Source organism: Humulus lupulus, chromosome 9 (assembly GCF_963169125.1).
Source record: "Humulus lupulus chromosome 9, drHumLupu1.1, whole genome shotgun sequence".
In the NCBI taxonomy this organism is placed as follows: Eukaryota; Viridiplantae; Streptophyta; class Magnoliopsida; order Rosales; family Cannabaceae; genus Humulus; species Humulus lupulus.
This window is the reverse complement of record NC_084801.1, coordinates 1,628,944-1,654,011: the sequence shown is the minus strand read 5'-3', so window position 1 is coordinate 1,654,011 and position 25,068 is coordinate 1,628,944. Positions and strand designations below refer to the sequence as shown.

Sequence of the window (25,068 nt, the reverse complement as noted above, 5' to 3'; positions counted from 1 at the left end):
AAAACAATTTATTTTTCGTGTTTTTTGTATATGAAAAGATCAAAATTAATTTTTTTTATATGACGGTGTACAATATAGTTATTTAGAATCCCCACAAATTTTTGGGAAAAGAATTTACACTAATGAAAATAAGAAATAAGTTGTTTTGAATCTTGTTTTTTTACGAGCGTAAAACAAGTTATTTTGAAACTTATTTTCAGTATCGTAAATTATTCAAAATATTTTAAAAACTGATAAAATATTTCAAATAAATATAATATACACCATCATATAAAAAAAATTAAATTATAATTTTTACACGCATCAAACATATAGAAATGCTCCTACCATAAGAAGTAAAAGGCATGCTCGCACAAAGTAATTATTATTTCATGAATTATAGTAATAGGATTTTATCCACTTGCCAAGAGACAGTTTCTATGTCGATCGTTTGAGTGTTTCAGCCATTGGATTGATTTGATCTTATATCTAATGGTTCACTTTTACAAAAATACTAAATGATAATAAAAAAGTACGGGTAAATTAGAGGTTATATGCTTTTTAGTATGCCTTATTTAAAAAAGTATGCTAACATCACTTAAAGTTGGAAAAATATATTCTCCAAACACATTATTGGACAAAATTACCCATCTTGGTTTAGTGTACTTGCATAGTATATAACTTCCTCAAGTTTTTTGCCCCGTTGCCGGTGATTGTGTGTATTAATATCAATAAAATTAGTTCAATTTTAAGTTGTTTTTTTCTTGTATTTAACTTATGTTTCTTATCTGCATTTGACTTGCGAGGTAAATAAAAAAAATACTTTATCAAGATTACACGTGGATTTTTCCTAACAACACAAGGAGCCATTTTACTCTGCTTGGAGGAGATTTAATGAATTGGTGGAGAGTTGTCACCACAATTTCTCAGGGGGTGTCTTACAATCTTATTTTATAATTGGTTGGATTATGAAACAAGAAGTTAGGTAGACTATGGAGAAGAGGTAACTGGAGAACTGTTATTAAGAAGGGGCCATGAAATTATAATGAAGTTGTTGAATGATATGACACATTTTGATTACCATTGGCATTGGGATTAGTCACTGCAAGGTTGGACTCACCAATATCCTCCATTATTCCAAGACCCTACAATATACCAACTATATGAGCATGAATAGCATAAATTAGAATTTGAAGAAACAATGACCCAATTAGAGAACACTTTAAAATTTGACGGTGGAAATTTAATGGTGCACAATATGGAGTGATTTAAGGACAATGACTCCAACAACGAAGGTTGTGAAAGATATTCGTGTTGGTATTAAATATGATAAATCAGGATACGTAGCAGAATGGATCTTTTAAAAATTTATTAATACTAGTCAGGATCATACGTATATAGATATATTAAATCACATACAAATAGATAAAAAATTACCTCTTGAAGCCTATCAAGAATCCTTGAATTTTTTTGTATAAATCAACGATCTTCCTATCATTTTTTAAAAGCTCTCACACCTAGATCTTCCAGATCAATCCTCAAACACACAAGGGCGTGTGTAGGCATGTAGAATTCAAAGGTTGATTTAGATCTTTCTAGATGTATTCAACACATGAGATCTAGAAATGTTTGAGAAGAGAGTGGATGTTATGATTAGAATTTCATGGTTAGGAAATTCTATCGTTTCTTTCTTGAGAAAGAGTCTGATAGTCAAAACAACTTATGAACGCTTAATCTAAAAGTATCGCTTCTTTCAAGTTTGAAAAGATAATTAACCAATTTAATTAATCTTTATTTCATTTAAAATAAAATTGATCAGTTATAACCTATTTAATTTAAATCATATTTGAAAGAAATTAAATATATAATTAAATAAACATATAAGTTTGAAATTCAAAATTCAAATCCCATTGATATTTTCTATTCCTGTGTGGCCCCACACATTGACTGTATAGTGTGTGTGTCGTGAGCCACATTAGGGATTTTCCTAATTTTCTCATTTGTTTGTTTAATTAATATTTAAGATAATATATTTATCCCAAAATAAATATCAGTTAATTCAAAATTAACTTTATCTTAAAATATTAGTTTTAGATAAATAAATAAATATCCTATTATAAATCTCTCCATATTAATATTTATTTTAACATAATTTTTTTCAAAATAAAAACTATATATTTAAATAATTAATTAATTTCCCATAACTATCACATAATTATTTCCTTGCCCCAAAAAGTTAATTCCTTTGCAATTAAGCCATTCTCTCTACAAATCTTTCTTTTGACATCCTTACCCTTGACAGTACTAGTGTAGGACAGAGGTGACATGGGGACCGTGGACCTATAATACGAACCTCCAATAAACCATATTATTAATTAAACTCTTTAATATAATATAATCTTATTTATTAATTTCATGATTACTCCACTATAAATATGGAATTGCACTCTAAGTATTTATAGAGTTTTCTCTTTAAGTCCATTGATATAATCAATAAATGTAGTTATGTCCTCCATTTATTGTTTCGTTAATTAGATCTGGTCAAGATTACTGTTTTAGCCTTTTAATTACCTCTTGATCCTTAAGTACCATTAATTCACTAGCGAATAATTAATCTATAATCAAATTGTAGATTTGAGCTCAATAATTATTAATGTAACACCTTCATAATCCATGACCATTACCTAGTGTGCTTAAAATATTGCTCATCTTGTTAGGCAAGATGTTTTGACCCAAAGTGTCATTTAGAAATAAAATGGTAAATAAATGCTGAAAAATTTATAAAAGGAATCAAACCACATTTATCAAAGGTATAAAAGTTACACATGGATCTCGTTTAGTTTAAAACAAAATAAAGTTATAACAGTTGATTCCAAAAGTAGTCGGCCTAAGCGACAAAATTAGACTTTTTGACTCAAGTTCCTCAGATAACTCGACCCCGTAGGTAAAGCAGGTCGAACATGTACACACCCATGGTTGATCTAGCTTTCCTTTGCCCTTACTTACAACATAGAGCACCATGAGCCAAAGCAAGAAAAGTTCAACATGGCATAACAATTATCACAACACATATCATACAGATAAATCAATAAAAATAACATAATGCAAGAAGAATGCATAAATATAAATCAATGTCATTCAAACAGTGTTAACTCTCTTCTAATGACCAATATTGTTAGGACTAGTTTTGGTATGTTTTTATGGCGTGTTTTAAGATGCAATTTTAGTCTTTTATTTGGTTTTGTGCGATATTATGCCGGTGTTTATTGTGTTTTCAGGATTAAGTGTGGTTATGAAGGAAATAGCTTGAAATTGGAGGAAAATCGCTTAATTCTTGATGAAATGGTGTTAAACGGGCTAAGAAATGGAAATTAGGCGAAACCGGGGGTCAAATTGATGATTTGGTGAAAAGTTGGAATTAGAGCCGCAGCCCTAAGAGTTTCAGAGAAGAGAAAAAAAATCTGTCAGCATTAGAGCTGCAACTCTATCAGACAGAGCTGAGGCTCTATTAAAATTTGAATTAGAGCTGCAGCTCTATCAAGCAGCGCTGCGGCGCTACAAGATCCAGAGTCGGAATCTGGATGGCAGAGTGGACTAGAGCTGCGGCTCTATCATATGGAGCCGCGGCGCCAATCCGTACGGAAGCCGAATTTAGGGTATTTTTCAAGGGCAATTTTGTTCTATCGCACATAATTAATTAGGGATTATAAAAGCTTTCTTAATGACGTTTTAAGGAGGAGATTAACCCTAGGAGACGGCTGAAGGCACATTGTGGAGGATTGCAAGTGGAAACAAAGAATTCATCACAGTTTTCTTCTTTTGGATGCTTTTTATTTCTTCTATGGTTATTATGAATTTGATCATGAACTAAACTATTTTTCTAGGGTGTTAATGGATTCTCCTGAACTTTTATTTTAAATTAATACAAGTTTTATGATTTTAATTTTATCTTGTGATTTATTCAATTTGAATTTAATGCTTGTGAATGATTGATCACCATTGACATGAAATATATGATTTTGATTCAAAATCTAAGAAGTGAGAATTGAATATGCTGTAATCGAATAAACATAGATTTCATATTAGGACGAGAGTACCTGTGGTCTGTGTAGTTTTAGGGTTGTTAATCTTAATGCTTATCTTATGTTTATTTATCACAGAGATGTAGAAAATTTGCATAGGATTGAGACTTATATATCCTAGTACGAATATAAGTTATTATTGTTGACCTGCTATCACAAGAGAAGAATTGAATAGTAAGATTTGTGTTAATAAGACTTAAAGAGGATGGTTGATGAAATTGATTATCCTAGTTTTTAATCCACTGAATTTTCTTAACGTTGTTTATTTTCAGTTTTTGAAATTAATTTCAGATTTTTGTTTTATAATTTTAGTTAATTCTTGAGACTCAATTATCGTTAGCCAAATAGAAATAGGAATTAAGTTTTGGTACTTAATATACAGTCCTCGTGAGAACGATCTCACTTACTCTTTATTACTTGTTACGATTACGTGCACTTGTGTATCGATTTTACACAACAAATATACACAATAATAAGTATGTAACAAGGGAACATAGCCCAAGTTCAATTTCAATGCTACGGTAATAATCGTATCTCAAATAATGGGCTAATGCCCACTCTATGTGCAGATGCCAACTTTTTCTTACCTGGATTCCAGAGATATTAATATAAATACCATCTTGAGTGAGACCTCCTTCAAGCGTCCTTAGATAGCCCTAAGTCACAATCATTACCATGTAGGTTTAGTTCTTTCGAATAAGATAAGACCCATGATCAATAACCATGAGCTTCTTAGGATCTTAAAACACTTTAAACATGTTCAATTATGTCATAGGAACCTTAGCTTTAGATCTCCTAAGGTTATCCATCAAAACCCCTTGAAATCGGACCCGAAACCACAAAGTCAACAAGGGTTTGGTTGATCGTTTGCTCTGGGTCAGTCGACTATTGCATGAAGTTTTTCATGCCCCAGAAATAAGCTATGTCGGTTGATCGAAGTGTATAGGTCGGTCCACCGACTCTTCATAGAGGATAAATTCTGCGATTTTCAGTTTTGCCAACCTTACTCAATTCGATCCCAAACTCAATCCCAGCCAGTTTTAAGCACAATATTGACTCTAAAACAAGTACACAACTCCGTATACATCATGTAATGCCCCAAAATCCCTAATGCAGTTTAATGGTTGGATTAGTAAGCCGGGAGGGCCATAACTGTTTTATTATGCCATTAAACTATTATATGCATGTTTATGTGAATTATATTATAATATGATGTTAAATGCATACATGTGGGTCCACATTTCATCACAGGGGTATTTTGGTAATTTGGTCCGTTGAGGGAGTAATTGTATATTTGTATGCATGTTGGTGACCTATTGTTGAGGCCACATTATAATGTGGATTTATTCGAGCCATTCGGCACGAGACGATCTTTGAATTCAAACTATTGGTTTGGTCATAACAAGTTTAAGCTCGGGGCTCGAGGTGAGTCTCAGGTGGTTTAATGATTAGAGCATTACCGAGAATAAAAGGGTAATGAGATATACTTTTATTGGTATTTGAGAATATCGGGAATTGGATAGCGTTAATTATGATTAACGAGATAGGTGGAAAGTGACGGTTTTGCCCTTGGGGATTGTTAAGTGAGGATTTAAGCATGGAGGGTATTTTAGTCTTTTGACCTAGGCTATATATAGGTTGAAGGCTGTAGAAACAGAGCTTTTTTTCCTTCCTCACGATCCTCACCATTTCTCTTCTCCTTCCTTTGAATTTTGAAGCAAGTTTGGGGATTCAAGCTTGGAGATTGAAGCTAGAGGTCTTAGACTAGTGTTCAACCATTGAAGAGGTTTTAATTCAAGCTTAAGGTAAGGTTCTAGTTCCATCTTATAGTGCCTTGCTTTGTTTTGTGCTGGTTTTAAGGTTTGGAGTTTTGATTAGTAAATGGGGAATTTGATGAAGTATTGATTGGTGTAAGGATTAGGTTTTAATGCTTGTGTGATGGATAAGTTGTGGTAATAGTTGGTGGCTTTGTTTTGTGTTCTTGGGAGAGTTTTAATGAGGTTTTGAAATGAGTTCGAAGGGGAAAAACAAGAGTTTTTGGCTGAGTTTCAGGTGGGGCCGCGACTCTGTTCTAGAGTGCCGCGGCCTAAGCTTGAGGAAGAGGAAGGGAGAAGCTGCAGGGCCGTTGTGTCGCGGCATGGAGATGGAGGACCGCGGCCCGTGTTGGGGAATTGAGAGGGGGCCGCTTCTGGTTGAGGGGGCGGGTCGTGGCATGGTGAGGGAGGGTCGCGATCCTTAGTGGCATTTTGGCCAAAAGTAGGTTTTTGGCTTGGGGATTTAAACCTTAGGCTTCGAGATTGATCCTACTACCTGGTTTAGTAGGATTCAATGTCTCGGAGGCTAGGTTTTGGTTTGGGAATCTTTTGTGATTCATTTTATTGATGGAATCCCCCAATTGGTTATGACCAGGTGACCATCAAGGAACTAAAAGTTGCATTATTTAGTGCTTAGACCATAGTTGATTTTAATTATTTTAAGCCATGGTTTAATGCATTATTTTGGATAAAATGCATGTAACATTTCAGCACATATATTATTGTGCTTCTCAGTGTGTGTCTCGGCCAACCACACAAATCAAGTTTTGGCGGGAAGTTTTTGAAAGGATCATGGGTAGTTATTAGAGGTTGGTTGAGAGGGGGTGCCATGTTTCTCTCATTTTGCTCAGCCATCTTCGAAATTTTGAAAGGGAAACCGAGAGAGAAAAAATCAAGAACACTTGGTGTTCTTGAGAGTGTGGTACATTCGGGTCCAAGAAGAAGAAGGCAAGAGGTGAGTTTTTCTTGGTTTTCTTTGGATTACGGACTTTAGACACACCCTTAGAAGCTCTGTTTTGATTGTAGAAGAAAGCTAGAGAAAGAAGGGAGTGTTTTGAGAGTTCGGTGCAAGAATAGTCAGAACAAAATAACGTAAGTCCGGACCTACTTTGTGTTAATTTCTCTCTCAGATTCTGAGTTCCAAATTCATTTCGAATGATTTTTTTGTGTTCATAGTGTTTTGGACTAACTTGAGGAGAAGGAAGAACACGCCAAGAACCGGCCACAGTAAGAGGTATATATTCAAAGATTTCCTTCGTAGTTTTACGTTTCCGATTGTTCGTTTTTGCTTCCTTATCGTGGATATGAATTTTTGGGCTGTTGTACATGGTTCTAATCAGTTTATTAGGGTTAGAGACACTCATTAAGGTGCTAGGGATAGTTTAATATATGTGTTCTTGAAGTTTGAGATGATTTGGTGGTGGCTGAAGATGGGTGGTGATGGCTGGCCGTGCGTGGGGATACCACTTTTGGTAATGGTCACGCGTGGAGGCCGGTGGTGGTGATGGTGGTGGTAGTGGTGGACGAAGTGATGAGCATGGTGGTCTAGGGAGTGAGATCGTGGCTGCCATGGTGAGAAACCTTGGTTCGGATGGCCATGGCTGAATATGTGATGAGGTTGATGAGAATGGGGTCACGTGCATGCATAAGTGCATGACCCAGCTGGTTACAAATGGTTACAAATTTGTAACCAAAAGGACAAAAAGTGGTATTTGGTCCAAAAACTTTAGGAAGTTACTAAAAGACTTGGGATTAGGTATTCTAAGATCAAAATCTGATTATTGAGAATTAAGGATAAAAATTCTCTAGTTAATTGTCCAAGTATAATAATTTACAAGTTTAGCTCGGGAATTATTATGTAAGTTTCAAGAAAATTTCTAAGTTTGGGAGTTAATTTCAAAGTTTAGATTTGATGACTTAGAACCTATGAAATATTTTCAAGGATTAAGAGAATATTTTAGGAAGTACAATATTACCAATTTTAAGTCTCAAGGTCAAGAGGTGGGCTTGGGGCTCGTGAATTGGACTCGAGCATCGGAAAACAGAATTTTAAGAAATAGTTGGAGTTTTGACTTGAAATTTCGAACATGGCCTATGATAAAATTATTATTGGAAATAATAATTTTCTAAGCTGAGTTTGGGATTTTGAGAGGGGTATTATGGTCATTTTACCTCAAGGGCTCGAGTTTGGGCCAGGGTTGGGAATTTCAGTTTTTTATTTTATTTTTAAATTCCCTTATATATTTTAGAATCTTAGTAAGCATAAACTGAGACATATTGTCCCAATATGATTATAGGGTCTAAACGCGATCGGAAATACTCACAAAGACATAAATCACGAAAGCTAAGGACAAGAGGTAAGGAAGTATACACCAAGAGTAACTTAGCTTGTTGTGATCTTAGTGAATTGTTTGCATGTTTGTATACTGCTGATTAAATTGTAATGACCCACTAATCTAGACTATTTGGACCATTAATGAAACTATACATAAAACTTACATTTTTATGAAAATACCATAATTTATTGAGTAACTTGCAAAATAAGAGTTATTTACAAATAAACAGAATACTAAGAAGGATTATGGGATCCCATTGTCTTTAAAAACAAAAGATGATTTAAAATAAAAGACATTACATAATTGGTGCGGAAAATACACATAAAAACCATAAAATCATAAAATGAGACTACATCCTCGAATCGAATAACGCTCGGACCCTTGACTCCATTCATCATCGATACACATCCTCCAAGCATCACGAATCTTACCGCCTCTAAGCTTATTTTCCTGCACATAAATAGAAAGGAGTGAGCCTAATGCCCAGCAAGGAAAATCTAACACAAAGTCATATACATAGTTTCATAAAAACATAAAGACTTAACATAATACATATAACATACACTTATTATAATGGCCATTATTACTTGGGGTCCCATAGACTAAACAAGCATATGCCCATGGGATTAGTGGGGTCCTACTAGCTAAGTAGGTCATATGCCCATAACCCTTTTGGGGTCTTGTTAGTCATATGGGTCATATGCCCAAGCCTACAAACATACACATATACATATCATAACACATTAATAACATAAAACATATAGATAACATAAGCACATAACATATTGATTCTAGCCTATTTTCCTTACCAAAGTTACCGGAATATAATGGACTGAGTTGGGACTTTTTGGAACACTCCTAAAACCATAAGAAAGAGTGAGTCTAAAGAAAGGAGATGAAATGAAAGAGATGGAAAGACTAGACCATAAAAACATACTTACCGACTTATATGCTTAAGAACTTGGATTCCCTAACCAAAATAAGAATGAGGTTAGGGGATTGAGTAGAAGGTTTTGAGAAAGGAAATAACATGAAATAGAGTTTCGGGTTTACCTCAAAGATTTGCAAGATCAATCTAACCTCCACCGAAATACTATAGAACTCACTTCCCAAAGTGTTTGATAAGCTTATGATGTTTAAGCTTATAGTTTTTTCCCAAACCAAGTGTTTACACTCTCACACTCACTTAACACTAGCAGCTTCTGAACTTAGAGCAAATGGTGAATAATGGCTGGGTACTAGGTCCTATTTATAGAGTTTGGGAATGAAAGTATCTTGATTTTACTTGAATAAAAATAATGACTTTTTAGGTGAAAATCATTTGAATAATCGTTCAGCAGAGGCTGAAGACTCGTTCAGAAGATGCTGGACTTATGGAGGAGTTTGAATGGCTGAAAGGAAAAGAATTCAAAAGTATTTGAATTTAGGCTGGAGGAGGCGATATATCGCCCCCTATAGGCGATATATCGCCTGGACCATTGTTCCCGAGGCGACCGTGCATCGATTCGTGTTTTCCGTATCTACGTGCTGCGATATATCGCCCCCTATAGCTGCGATATATCGGCACACACTGAATATTTAAACACGAAATTACACATTTTTAGCTAAGTTTGAATGGAGTAAACAGCCTTGACTAAGCCCTCAACGTACTCAAAGCTGCTGACTGACCCTATAACATTCAAACTTTACTCCTCATTAAATTAAATCCTCAAAAATCCTTAATCCTTAATCACCATTCATAACATGTGCTTAAAATCCTATTGGTTGATGTCTAAACCTTATAATATAATAAATATAATCCTTAATATCAGTCACATTAATCAAACCTTAGGTTATACTTAATATTCTTAAACTATAGATTAAACTTAGAAAATCTATAAGTACTACTATGAGTGTCCAAATAATTCCCGGTCTGAACCAAAAATCCATAGTAACAAAGATAACACTAAACATACTATAACACTACGAAACAATTAGTTAAGTAAAGTTCTTGGACTCTACAATTCTCCCCTACTAAAAAAAATTTCGTCCTCGAAATTTACTTACCAAATAACTCCGGATACCGGCCTTGCATGTCCTCTTCCAACTCCCACGTTGCCTCGCGTTCAGAACTATTGCTCCATAGGACTTTAACTATAGGAAAGCTCTTGGATCGTAACTGCTTCATCCCCCTATCTAGGATGCTAACCGGTCGTTCCTCGTAACTTAAGTCTTTCTGGAGCGCTATGGTATCGTACTTGAGGACGTGAGATGGGTCTGATACATACTTGCGTAGCATCGAGATGTGGAAGACGTTGTGACTATCGGCTAGTGCTGGCGGTAGGGCTAGTCTATATGCAACTGGTCCCACTTTGTCCAATATCTCAAAAGGACCTATGAATCGGGGACTGAGCTTCCCTTTCTTCCCGAACCGCTTGACACCCTTCATAGGAGATATCTTCAGGAAGACTTGATCTCCAACTTGGAACTCCACATCGCGTCGCTTGGTATCCGCATAGCTCTTCTGACGGCTTTGAGCAGCAAGCATACGCTGTCTAATAAGCGTTACTGCTTCTTGTGCTTGTCTAACAGCTTCGGGCCCTAGAAGCTGCCTTTCTCCTACCTCGTGCCAGTGCAACGGTGATCGGCACCTTCTTCCATATAACAACTTATAAGGTGCCATCTCGATCGTCGACTGGTAGCTGTTGTTGTACGAGAACTCGATCAGCGGTAAGTACTTGTTCCACGATCCTCCGAAATCAAGTACACAAGCGCGTAGCATATCCTCTAAAATCTGAATCGTACGCTCGGACTGCCCATCTGTCTGAGGATGGAAAGCTGTACTAAGACTTAACTTAGTACCCATGGCTTGCTGTAAGCTTCTCCAAAATCTTGACGTAAACACTGATCCTCTATCTGATACTATCGTTTTGGGGATTCCATGCAATCGTACAATCTCTTGGATGTAGATGTCTGCATATTGGTCTGCCATATAAGACGTCTTAACAGGGAGAAAACGAGCCGACTTGGTTAGTCTATCTATGACTATCCAAGCAGAATCATGCTGCTTATTTGTCTTTGGCAGACCCGTAACGAAGTCCATGGCTATATCGTCCCACTTCCATTCCGGTATGCTAAGCGGTTGCAATAATCTTGCAGGCCGCTGATGCTCTGCTTTCACTTGCTGGCATACCAGACACTTAGATACATACTCCGCTATGTCCTTCTTCATCCCTGGCCACCAATAGACTGCCTTGATGTCATGAGTCATCTTGGTAGACCCTGGATGAACTGAGTACGGGGTGCTGTGCGCTTCCTCTAGGATCGTCTTCTTAATACTTTGATCGTCTGGCACGCATACCCGATCCTTATATCTCAATAAACCTTGACTGGATATTGAGAAATCTGTAATCTTGCCTTCTCTGACTGCATCCATGTGCGTTGCTAGTGTGCTATCATGTCTCTGACCATTCAGTATGTCTTCTAGCAGATTTGATTGGATAGACAAGTTAGCCAGCTTGCCTACAACCATTTCGATTCCGGCACTGATCAGCTCCTGCTGTAGCGGCTTTCCTATTCCGGATAAGGCTGCTAAGTTCCCATAACTTTTTCGGCTAAGTGCATCGGCAACTACATTCGCTTTCCCTGGGTGGTATAGGATTTCGCAGTCGTAATCCTTTACTAATTCCAACCACCGGCGCTGCCTCATGTTAAGCTCCTTCTGAGTAAAGAAGTATTTTAAACTTTTGTGGTCCGTGTAAATCTCGCACCGTTCTCCGTAAAGATAATGGCGCCAGATTTTTAATGCAAAGACCACCGCTGCCAACTCCATATCGTGAGTTGGATAGCGTTGTTCATACTCCTTTAACTGACGTGAGGCGTAGGCTATCACCTTGTCATTTTGCATTAGTACGCATCCCAATCCTAACTTTGATGCATCACAGTAGACAATGAACTTATCGTTGGGTGTTGGGACACTAAGTACTGGTGTTGAGCAAAGCTTATCCTTAAGTAACTGGAAGCTTTCCTCACACTTATCATTCCAGTTAAACTTTTGTTGCTTCCGGGTCAGGTTGGTGAGTGGAGTGGCTATCTTAGAAAAGCCCTCTACAAACTTTCTATAGTAACCTGCTAGCCCTAAGAAACTTCTTACTTCTGACGCGTTCTTTGGTCTAGGCCAGTCCTTCACGGCCTCTACCTTCGATGGATCTACTGCAACTCCGTCTTTCGATATGATGTGTCCGAGGAACGCCACTTGTGAGAGCCAAAACTCGCATTTCTTGAACTTCGCGTAGAGTTGGTGCTCCTTCAATCGCGTCAAAATCATCCTCAAGTGTTCCTCGTGCTCCGCTTCATCCTTGGAGTAAATTAAAATGTCGTCGATGAACACAACGACGAATTTATCCAAGTAGTCTTTGAAGACCCTATTCATTAATTCCATAAACGCGGCTGGCGCGTTAGTAAGACCAAAAGACATAACCAAGAACTCGTAGTGTCCATAACGAGTCCTAAAGGCTGTCTTAGGAATATCTTCTCCCTTTACCTTGAGCTGATGATACCCGGACCGTAAATCGATCTTAGAGAATACAGTCGCGCCTCGGAGTTGATCAAACAAATCATCAATCCGAGGTAGCGGGTATTTGTTCTTAATTGTTACTTTATTCAGCTCACGGTAGTCTATGCACATGCGCATACTTCCGTCCTTCTTCTTCACGAATAGTACCGGAGCTCCCCATGGTGAATGGCTTGGCCTAATGAAACCCAAGTCTAGGAGTTCTTGTAGCTGCGTCTTTAACTCCTTGAGTTCCGTAGGTGCCATCCGGTATGGTGCCTTAGAAATAGGCTCGGTGCCCGGTACTAATTCTATCGTGAAGTCTATTTCTCTAGTTGGCGGCAATCCTGGCAAGTCATCGGGAAATACTTCTGGAAATTCTTGTATGACTCGAACATCTCCAACTTTAAGTGATGTCTCCTTCTCCACATTCGTGATGCTGGCTAAGAATGCTTGACATCCTTTCTCCATCATTCTCTGAGCTATGAGAGATGACACTAATGGGGTGCGCAATCCTGAAGCTTGTCCCATGAAGCATCGTCTCTGGCCGTCAGGAGTCTCGAACATTACCTTCTTGCGTCTGCAGTCAATCGTTGCGCCATGCCGTGCTAGCCAATCCATGCCTAGGATTACGTCGAAGTCTTTGATCACCAGCTCTATCAGGTCTCCTTCTAGTTCTATGTCCTCAATCTTGATCGGTACGCCTCGTACTATTCGTGATGATAGAACTACTTTGCCCGAAGGCAACTTGGTTACAAACCTAGTTCTAAATGTTTCACTAGGTTTGTCTAGTTTATCTATCATTCCTAACGAAATATACGAATGAGTGGCTCCCGAATCAAATAATACATGACATAAATTATTGAGGATGGAAACCTGACCTGTGACCACCTTGTTGCTAGCATCCGCCTCTCCTTGGGTTAAAGCAAAAACCCGAGCAGGAACCATCTTTTCGTCCTTCTTCCCTTCTGACTTTTGCTGAGGACAGTCTCTTTTACGATGCCCTTCTTGACCACAGTTGAAACACTCCTTGGTGTTGGTGCGACATTCTCCAGGATGCTTCTTCTGACATTTGGCGCATGGCGGGTATTCCACGTAGCCCGACCTATTTCCCCCATTATTTGGTCGTGCCCTTTTATTGTTGTCGGCTTGCTTGTTGTCAGAATGCCTTCTCTTCTGTCCGTTACCGTTGTTGTTGGACTGATTGTTGCCGCTATTTCTAGACTGATTGTTGTTCCGGCTGGCCTGAGGTTGGCTCTGCTGTCTGGGTTCAGGCTTGCTGGCTTCTTCTTTGCTCACGTTGGCCTGCAACCTTTCTACTTCAATTGCCGTCTCAAGAACGTCGGCATATGAAGTGTTTCCCGAGTTCGCTAGTTTCACCCCCATCTCGATCTTTGGTCGGAGTCCTCTCAAGAATTTGTTCACCCTCAGATAATCGGTTGGAACTAACTCTGCCGCGAACTTGGCTAAGCAGTCAAAATGACGAGCATATTCCGCCACTGTTAAATTCCCTTGCTTTAGATTGGTGAACTCCTCAAATCTTGTAGCAAGTACTGCTGAATTGTAGTACTTCTTGTGGAAGAGCTCCACAAATCGGGTCCACGTCATGGTGGCAGCATCATGGGATTGCTGGACCAAATCCCACCATATCCTGGCATCTTTCTTGAGTAAAGATGAGACGCAGGATATGCGGTCAGCATTACTGAGGTTCATGTGGGCTAGGATCGGCTCCACATTCCTTAGCCATTCTTCTGCTTCAAAGGGGTCCGTAGTCCCTTCGAAGTTCGGAGCGTGCTGCTTGCGGAACCTCTCGTACACTGGCTCCATGTGCTGTACAGGATATGGAGCGTAATTTGTCATAGGCCATCCCCCATACGGACCAACTTGTTGGGGTGCTGGGGCCATTGGCTGTGGCTGCGGCTGTGGCGGAGGCTGAGGCTGAGATTGAGCCTGTTGGCGTTGTTGCTGCAGAAGTTCCTCGACTTGCTGTCGCAGTCTGGCAATCTCTGCAGTGTTGTCAGCTGGCTGTGCCGGTGCGTTGCGGCGAGCAGTGACATGCACTCTCCTTCGGCGAATGGTAGGGACCGCATTGGTCGCTGGAACATCGTTGGAAGCGTTTCCGTTGGTGCGTGCGGATCTTCGGAGAGACATCGTAGCAGAGTTCTAACAGTTGAAAGAAACATGTTAGAACTTTTCCTAATAGGCTCTAAGGCAAAAACTTATTCTAAAACAAACATATCTCGGACCTATTTATTATGACTTCTTATGAAATATTATATAGGTCTTTATTTATTATTAGAGTGGGTTTCTAAACTTAGAAAACAAGTCATCTTTATTTTTCTAAGTGTGTTTCTAATCATCCTATATGACTTAATTCTCAGGCTCGAAACTTATCTTTGTTCCAAAGTTAACCATATTGAGGGAGGGCTGGGATCAGTAAAATCGTTCCCACTACTAAGGCCCCCTAACTCTCAATAAGGAAACCAGGTTCATTGATTTGTATCCACCCTCACCGAACTCAGTCATTATTCATTTTATTTAGTATTTATTATGATTGCGAAAATAGAATCACACATGATATTCAAATAGCATGTTATTCATTTGGAAAAACAATTTCACTTATTACAATCAAAAATAAAACAAATAAAAACTACTAATCTAAAAATCGGGATCTTCTACATCCGATCCGTCATCTAGCATATCATCATCTATTTGTTCATAATCATCATTATCATGAGCATCAAAACGTCCTATAGGAAGGTTGGTGAGAATCCTACTCTTTTGCTCATTTGTGAACTGAAACTCAAATTTCGCGGTAAACCTAACTAAGAGGAAATAGTATCTCATTGCTAAAGGCAATTCATCCTCCTCACGCATTTCTTCCCATATTTCTTCTAATGCTGCTATTACAGAATGAAAATCCTTAAACAACCTAATTACTAATACATATTGTTCCGTTGATCTTAACATTATTTGTTTAGCCTCTTGAAGGCCACCTATCTCTTGGTGAAACAAAAGCAACCTTCGAGTAATCCTTTCTAGGGCTCCTACGGTGTTTCTTGGCTCCCTTATTCTTTTTAAGGCCTTAATGGCTCGGATATCTTGGTAGGTTAAAGCTCCGTTCATTCTTAACTGAAACATAAACACTAAAGTTAGCTATATACATAAGTAAAGTAACTTGTAACTTAAACACTTACTTGGCGGTCCGATTCGGAGCTTTGAGCATGTGTATCGAGGAGAACTCCATGCGAAGGAACCGTTTCTCTGATACCAACTGTAATGACCCACTACTCTAGACTATTTGGATCATTAACGAAACTATACATAAAATCCTTAAAAGAACTTACATTTGCGAAAATACCATAATTTTATTAAGTAACTTATAGAAATAAGAGTTACTTACAAAGTAAATACCAAAACGGATATGGGATCCCATTGTCTTTAAAACAAAAAACATAATTTAAAATAATAAGACATTACATAATTAGTGCGGAAAATACATGTAAAAAAAAAAGACATAAAACCGAAACTACATCCTCGAATCGAATAACGCTTGGCCCCTTGACTCCATTCACCATCGATACACATCCTCTAAGCGTCACGAACCTTTCCGCCTCTAAAGCTTATTTTCCTGCACATAAAACAAAAAGGAATGAGCCTAATGCCCAGCAAGGAAAATCTAACACATAGTCATATACATAATTTCATAAGAAAACATAAAGACTTAACATAATACATATAACATACACTTATTATAATGGCCATTACTACGTGGGGTCCCATAGACTAAACAAGCATATGCCCATGGGATTAGTGGGGTCCTACTAGCTAAGTAGGTCATATGCCCATAACCCATTTGGGGTCTTGTTAGTCATATGGGTCATATGCCCAAGCCTACAAACATATATACATATCATAACACATTTAATAACATTAAACATATAGATAACATAAGCACATAACATATTGATTCTAGCCTATTTTCCTTACCAAAGTTACCGGGATATAATGGACTGAGTTGGGACTTTTTGGAACACTCCTAAAACCATAAGAAAGAGTGAGTCTAAAGAAAGGAGATGAAATGAAAGAGATGGAAAGACTAAACCATAAAAAAAACATACTTACCGACTTATATGCTTAAGAACTTGGATTCCCTAACCAAAATAAGAATGAGGTTAGGGGACTGAGTAGAAGGTTTTGAGAAAGGAAATAACATGAAATAAATGAAATAGAGTTTCGGGTTTACCTCAAAGATTTGCAAGATCAATCTAACCTCCACCGAAATACTATAGAACTCACTTCCCAAAGTGTTTGATAAGCTTATGATGTTTAAGCTTATAGTTTTTCCCAAACCAAGTGTTTACACTCTCACACTCACTTAACACTAGCAGCTTCTGAACTTAGAGCAAATGGTGAATAATGGCTGGGTACTAGGTCCTATTTATAGAGTTTGGGAATGAAAGTATCTTGATTTTACTTGAATAAAAATAATGGCTTTTTAGGTGAAAATCATTTGAATAATCGTTCAGCAGAGGCTGAAGACTCGTTCAAAAGATGCTGGACTTATGGAGGAGTTTGAATGGCTGAAAGGAAAAGAATTCAGAAGTATTTGAATTTAGGCTGGAGGAGGCTATATATCGCCCCCTATAGGCGATATATCGCCTGGGCCAGTATGCCCGAGGCGACCGTGCATCGTCTCGTGTTTTCCGTATCTACGTGCTGCGATATATCGCCCCCTATAGCTGCGATATATCGGCACACGCTGAATATTTAAACACGAAATTACACATTTTTAGCTAAGTTTGAATGGAGTAAACAGCCTTGACTAAGCCCTCAACGTACTCAAAGCTGCTGACTGACCCTATAACATTCAAACTTTACTCCTTATTAAATTTAATCCTCAAAAATACTTAATCCTTAATCACCATTCATAACATGTGCTTAAAATCCTATTGGTTGATATCTAAACCTTATAGTATAATAAATATAATCCTTAATATCAGTCACATTAATCAAACCTTAGGTTATACTTAATATTCTTAAACTATAGATTAAACTTAGAAAATCTATAAGTACTACTATGAGTGTCCAAATAATTCCCGGTCTGAACCAAAAATCCATAGTAACAAAGATAACACTAAACATACTATAACACTACTAAACAATTAGCTAAGTAAAGTTCTTGGACTCTACACATTTTTCTCTCGAGCCCACATTGTCCCCTTGTCTCTCAAATGCCAATTTTTACCCAATTTTTCTACACATTTCACTACAAAATTCATCACGACACCCTAGAATTTACCCATACTTGCAATATTATTATTAATTTAATTAGTCTAATCAATTTGATTAATATACATTATTATTTTAATACTCTCATTTTGGCTATAAATATGTAATTTCAAGACCACGTTTGGGTGCTTAATTTTTTGTTACTATAATATTTTCTACACTTTCTCTCTTCTTTTTGGAAGATCATTTTGTGCCAAGTATGTATTTCTTTGTGATATATTTTGGATTCTAGTTATGTGCTTCTAATTTTTTTCATAAGATTATTAAGATCATGATTAAACAACTTGTAACTAGATAGTATTTATTATTGTATGTTGATTTCCCTTGTAATGCAACAAAGTTTATGTATTTTTCTTCTTCATATATGTCTTTCATCTCTAATATCTTGTATTTTTTATTGTTAGATAATATTACACTTTGTTCTTCATTTTGCAAAACATAACATTCTTTGTGTAAGATGTGTCATTAAATTGTACACATCCAATGCTTAGAACAAAAATATTATGATTTGCCTTATAAATAATGTTATTTGATTTATTTTTCATTAGGTTGATTCACATTAAATACTTTGAAATTAAATTTTTTTAAGAGTGAAGAAAAATCCTATCTTTTAGAAATAATTTGTGCTTAAATTATAAATATTACTCAATAATGTGTAAATTGAGAGTTACACATTTGTGTTTGAATTTCATAGAGCAATTATGTAATATAGCTGTTGAAGACATGTTTTTAACTCTCATTAGGTGTATGGAGGTTAAAAATTCATGTGAGAAGATATTGTGTCGTTTTTTGAAAAACTGAAAATTGGAAGCCGAAAAATGCACTGTGGCCACTGATTATCCCTGGTAGCAGCTGGTGGTCGCGACCACTGATACTCTTGGCTGCAGCCAGGGGTGCTGACAACCAATTTCTTTTTCAGTTTTTTCCAATTTGAGCAGTTCTAACACCCTAAGTAACTCCCAAATCTTCATTTTAATTTCATAAACATCCAATTAAATATTGGTAACAACCATGGGGGTTGATGGAATTTGAAATTTAAAGGGTATCTCAAACTCTATAAATAGGAGCCTAGTGCTCACTTGTAAAACACACAATTTCTATCCACTAGAGCACTTGGCTAGAAATTCACCATAGATGCTTGATTATTCCAAAGAGCTATTTCCATTTGTGAGAGTTCCCTTAGTGCTTAAGATATGGGGAAATAAGCTTTTGAACAAAGGTTGTAATCCTTGTCCAAGTTGATGATCCTCAATGCTCTTCACTTTGGTTGTGTGAGTGAGATAACTTTATTTCTTGTTCTTTATTATTTTTTCTATTGTTCTTTTGTCATCTTTTTTCTATTTCCTCTTTATATTTAGCTGTAACTTTTTCTACATCTTTTGCTTTACTACTTCTAGTTTATTTGTAATTTTTGTCATAGAGTTGTTATTTCTTCTACTTTCTTCATCTTCTCATTTCTATAGTTACTTGTATTTTTGCAATTGAATTGTAAACTTATTTAATCATCATATTGTCATTTGTATGCTCTTTCTTAGAGTTGTAATAGTCTTACGATTTTCCATTGAGACAATATTATATCTAACACCCAATTCAATTATATGTATATACGACACTAACCTACCTAATTACATAAATATTTTTATAAGGAAAACTTGATCATTTATGCATCATAAGATACCCTATTTTTTTTGGGTATGCCAACTTTAAAAAATATGACAAAAGTATGACTTCTTATAATTATTGGACAAGATTGTCCTTTATTGTTCTCTCTCTCCCTCTCGTACAACTTCTCTCTCAAACTCTCTCCCTTTCTCTATAATCACAACACAACCACCACCATCTCCCCATGATGGCATAGCACATCACCTCTGCACTCCGCCACGGCCATTATAACACCTCCACCACCATTGAAGCCCCACCTCCTACCACCATAAAGCTCTTTCATCATTTTTTTTAGTTTCAATGATGATAAATCTCATCCAAAACTTAAATCAAAACAGGAATGATTCACCTAAGACACTACTTTATTGATTTGGAACACTTATATATACAAGATTTTTTTTGTTTTGTTTTTTCAAATCTAAAACTTAAAAATTTGCAGAAAAATGATGCTTAAAGATGCCTAACGATGCATTAACGATATGATTGCGATATAACCTTAAAATCATGTTTTTCAGGCCAAAACGATGCTTAACAATGCATTACAATGCAATAACGATGTGGTAATGATGTGTTTGCAATGGTGGCTTCGTAATGATGCAATTACGATGGTGCCTTAAAAACATGATTTTCAGGCCAAAACGATACTTAACGATGCATTAATGATGAGTTTGCGATGGTGTCTTGAAAATATGGTTTTCAGGCGCAAATGATGCATTAATGACACAATAACGATGTGGTAATGATGCGTTTACAATGGTGGCTTCCTAACGAGGCAATAACAATGCATTTGCGATAGTGTCTTGAAAACATAGTTTTTAAGCCAAAACAATGCTTAGTGATGCCTTATTAATTACGTGTTTGTGATGGTGGCTTTCTATTGATGCAATAATTAAAAAAAAGAGTAATGATATGTGCACCTAAAATATACACCAAAATATTACACACAGTCATGTGGCAGTTTAGTCTAATCAATCACATTTATTAAAATTGGGACCCACTATTTTAAAAAGCAGTGACACATCATTATGTATAATGTTTGGGTGCACATATCATTACTCTTAAAAAAAACATATTGTTTTCTAGAGAACAATATATATAGTACGGTTGAGAAATAATTAAATTTAATAAATATCTATCGATATAAAAGTAAATTAAAACTTTCAAAAAATATTTACAATTTGGTTTAGAATGTAAAATATTAAAGTAGATGCAAATATTTTAAATTTTAGCACAATACAATCTTAAAGGTAAAAGAAAAAATTCGTTGTTATCTTTGTTGAGCTCCTCGTAGACTAAGAAAAAGCCTCCTCGCAGAGAAATAATGTAAGAAAAAGAAGATCATATTGATTTATTTTTTTATTAACAAATTTGAGTTTGTTTCAACCAAAATGAAATCATTCTCCTTGGCAAAAGTGTCGGCAGAGATATATACATAAATATATATATATATATATAATTACAATTAGTGACACCTTCGTATGGTTTCATCACAATTATTGTGATAGTGGACTATTCTTTGGCGTATTGGCACATGATGAAAGTAACAAATTTCTTTTTTCTTTATTTAAAAATAAATTATTAATTTTTAATAGATTGTACATAAATATGACTTTCTTTTAAGGAAAAGTTAATGTATTGCTTTTTTTTTTGTTTAAATTTTACTTTTATGAGTTTAGTTTCCATATTTTTGTATAAAAGTTTGATTATGACATAGTTTTACTCTTAAATAAGTTTTATTAATTTGGAAGAGTATGTTTGTAATTTAATTATTTTTTTTAGCTTATTTGATTTTTTTTATATTTATTTTATATAACTATTTTTATATTAAATTTTTCCATGGTTGTTTTGCAAATTTACTATTATTTTTTTTTTGTAATATGAATTATGTTTATTTTTTTTATTTATTATAAACATTTTTTTTCAAAACCTAGGTAAGGTAACTAGTTACTTAATTGATTTTTCAAAGTTATGTAAAAAAAAAAAAAAATCCTACAGCTAGGTTAAATAACATTTATCTAGAGGGGTAACCAGTTACTTGTTTGATTTTTCACAGTTATGTAAAAAATAGTCTTAGAGGTTAAATAACATGTATCAGGAGGGGTAGCCAGTTACAGTGAGATTAGTAACTTACTGCCATAAGAGGGGTAACCAGTTACCATAAGAGAGGTGACGAGTCACTCATATTAGAAATGAAAAGAAACATCACATTTGAAGGAAAAGAAAAGGAAGAGTAAGTATGATTTAGTAACCTAGGTAACCATTTACCATAAAGAACCCACAAATATACACACACATCAGAATGTGAAGGTAACCAGCTACCTCCTTAAATATACACACAAAGAACGTGAAGGTAACCAGTTACCACAGATCTGAAGATAAAAAAAATAGATCTGACCATGAACCAACCTTCTCCCTCATCTCCGACCATCACCAGAAACCCCCATCCCCTGCGCGCAAAACCCCATCGCAAACCCAGCTATCCCCGTCGTTTTGAGCAGCTCCGAGCACCATGAATCGCACTCAGCCCAGGCGTCACCCTTCTTCCTCGCCTCCGACCACCACCAACACATCCCTCTCCTCAACCTATCCCCGTCGTTTTGGATTTGGGGGCTCGCGAATGGAATCGCGCAGAGAAGCACGGATTAAGGTTGTGTTCGTCGATGGTGCAACTGAGGTGTTCTTGGCTGGGCTTCATGGAGGTGCGCGCCTAAGGTGGTGAGGGTGGCTGGGTTTCACGGAGGTGCGGCTGGGGTGTTCTTGGCAGGTGGTGAGGGTGGGTGGCCGGAGATGATGGTGGAGATGGTGAGGCAAGCGAGTGGAGGACAGGGAGGTGGCGGCTAGGGCAAAATGAAAGAGAAGATGTGGCTTGGCTGAAGGAGTTTTGGCTATGTTAATTACCATAGTACTCCTCCTTTTGCTGATTTTTTTGTTTAATTTTGATTTCCAATATGGGATTAGTTTTCCCATAAACTAAGTTTTTGTTAATTAAATTTTTCCATACAGATTAAGGAAAGTTTAACTCCCATATTTTTGAACATTGATGGCTAAAAAGCCATAATTTTGAAAAATTCCCATTTAGATTTGGATATATGGAACTAATTACACAAGGCTGTTAAAAAAATTAGCAAACCACCCCAACCTAACCAAATAAACCAAATAACCACCCACCCAAACCAAATAAATTGGGCAGGTTATAAAATATTTCAACCCACCAAAATAACTCAAATAAACTGAATAAACCAAATAATAATTTTTTTATACATATATGTAAATATGTATTATATAAATTATCTTTTAAAAAAGTAAAGATAATGAAATTTTATATTTTTAACAATGAATTCAGAATATAATATTTTTAAGTTTAAAAGATGTATATTATACTTTTTTTTTTACAAAACTTTACAAAACTACACATGTAGTTTTATTGAAGTTGAGTATTTTTTAAAACAAAAAAAAACGTTAAAGATCAGTTTAAACAGATTAACCCAACTAAACTGCCAAAATCATTGGGCAGATTAATTTTTATTATTATTATTTGAGCAGGTTACAATTGAGTGTTTGTAACCCAATATTTACATTAAGTTACTTAAAATATGCTAACCCGGCCAATTAAACCCACTTATAACAAAACACTTGGATCAAGCTTGCTAAAGTCATTGAGGTGTGTATGAGTGCATTTATATACGAGGGTGAAAAGATTCAAATCTTAATTATATATATATAAATATAATTAATTATTTGATCAAATTTTACATTTTTTTTGGTAAATCAGCTTAATCTTGTATTATGCACAAAAGCTATTGACAAACACCAATTAATTAATTACATTTGTAACTTTCCCACCCAATCTAAATCATCCTTACTTATCTTCCCTGCCTTAAAGGAAATCTTATTATAGACATCAGTTTTGATTTTCAAAGCAACATTACAAGCCATTGGTACCTTTAGGTTCCAGTAGGCATCATTTTGAGCTCTCCATATCTAGTACACATTAGCAATGAGAACACAATAATAAACTCTTATTCGGCAACATGAATGCCTACTTCTCCTAACCCAATTCAACATTCCAGTAAGCTCATATCTATTAGAGCCAATACTTAACCAGTACAAAATTTGATGTATACATTGATTACTAAAGTGACACTCAAAGAATAAGTGTATGTGGGATTCTTCAAATTGACTACAGATAACACAAAGAGGGTCATTTGTAACACCAAATCTTGTGAGCCTGTCTCTGGTCTGCAAGCGCCTCTTTAACGCCAACCATGTCACAAACTTGTGCTTAGGGATACCAAGTCTATCCCAAATCGGAGAGTGCTTCCATCTTATCTCTGTATTCTTCTTCAGCTGCTTGTGCACCTTGGCAATGCTATAGCTTGGCCAACTGATTTCATTATGAGGGTAAACTTCCTTTAACTCATTCTTAGTCTTGACAATTTGGTTCCAGTACCATCTACTTGTAGTTGGAGCATTATAACTCCACCAATCAACCTCCTTTAAGTACACATTATGTACCCATTTAACCCATAAATTGTCTTCTTTCTTTGCAATTGCCCAAACATATTTTCTTATAGCACAAAAGTGCCATAGACCAATATCTCTGAAATCGAGCCATCCCTGCTGCTTGGACTTGCACATCTCAGCCCAAGAAATAACTCTCCCAGGACTTACATAATTGTCTATGCTTTTCCACAAAAAAGCCCTACAGATTTGATTGATTCTTTTAAGCACAGTTTTTGGGAGAATTACCACTTGAGACCGGTAAGTATCTATTGAGAGCAACACAAAATTAATAAGGATGCATCGCTCTGCAAAAGAAAGATTCCTCGAGCTCAAATTCCTCATCCTCACTACCATTTTATCTACAAGACATTCATAATCCGCTCTTGTATTTATTTTGTTGCTCATTGTCATTCTTAAATAGTTAAAAGGAAGACTACTACGAATAAAACATGTCATCCAGTAAGCTGAGCCCAATCCTCCACCTTCAACCCCGCACCATATATGGCAAATTTCCATTTGTTTGCTTGCAATCCTGAAAAAATGAAGCCTCTTAACATTAAATGGATAGCCTTGAAATCTCCTTTACTAAACAATAACAAATCATCCGCCAAACAAAGATGGGTAAGCTTTAGGCTTTCACACCTTGGATGAAACTTGAAATCAGTTTGCTGAGCTACTTTAACCAGAATTCTTGAGAGATATTCCAATCCTATTACAAAGAGCAAGGGGGACATTAGATTCCCTTGTCTTAAACCTCTATTTGAATGAAGATAACCATTTAGAGCCCCATTGATCATGAATGAAAACCTTGGAGTAGTAACACAACTCATCACCAACTCTATAAACTTCATGGGAAACTTTAGAGCCAT

General features: G+C 36.3%; 2 protein-coding genes across 2 annotated transcripts in view; both read right to left on the bottom strand.

Moving 5' to 3' along the window:
- The window catches only part of LOC133802015 (receptor-like protein Cf-9), a 50,943-nt gene extending 26,609 nt beyond the window's left edge, over positions 1-24,334 (bottom strand). The window contains exons 1-2 of the mRNA XM_062240247.1: positions 23,888-24,334; positions 23,540-23,677 (exon numbers count right to left, since the gene is read on the bottom strand). Coding sequence (XP_062096231.1) covers positions 23,540-23,677; positions 23,888-24,334 — 585 coding nt within the window. The remainder of the gene's footprint in view (positions 1-23,539; positions 23,678-23,887) is intronic.
- Positions 24,335-24,651: 317 nt separating this feature from the next.
- On the bottom strand, positions 24,652-25,068 carry LOC133802014 (uncharacterized). Its single transcript, XM_062240246.1, has one exon. The coding sequence runs from the start codon at positions 25,066-25,068 to the stop codon at positions 24,652-24,654; it is 417 nt and encodes a 138-aa protein (XP_062096230.1).

Coding starts and splice junctions, on each gene's coding strand:
- LOC133802014 (XM_062240246.1), bottom strand. CDS start 25,068: ATGGCTCTAAAGTTTCCCATGAAGTTTATAGAGTTGGTGATGAGTTGT.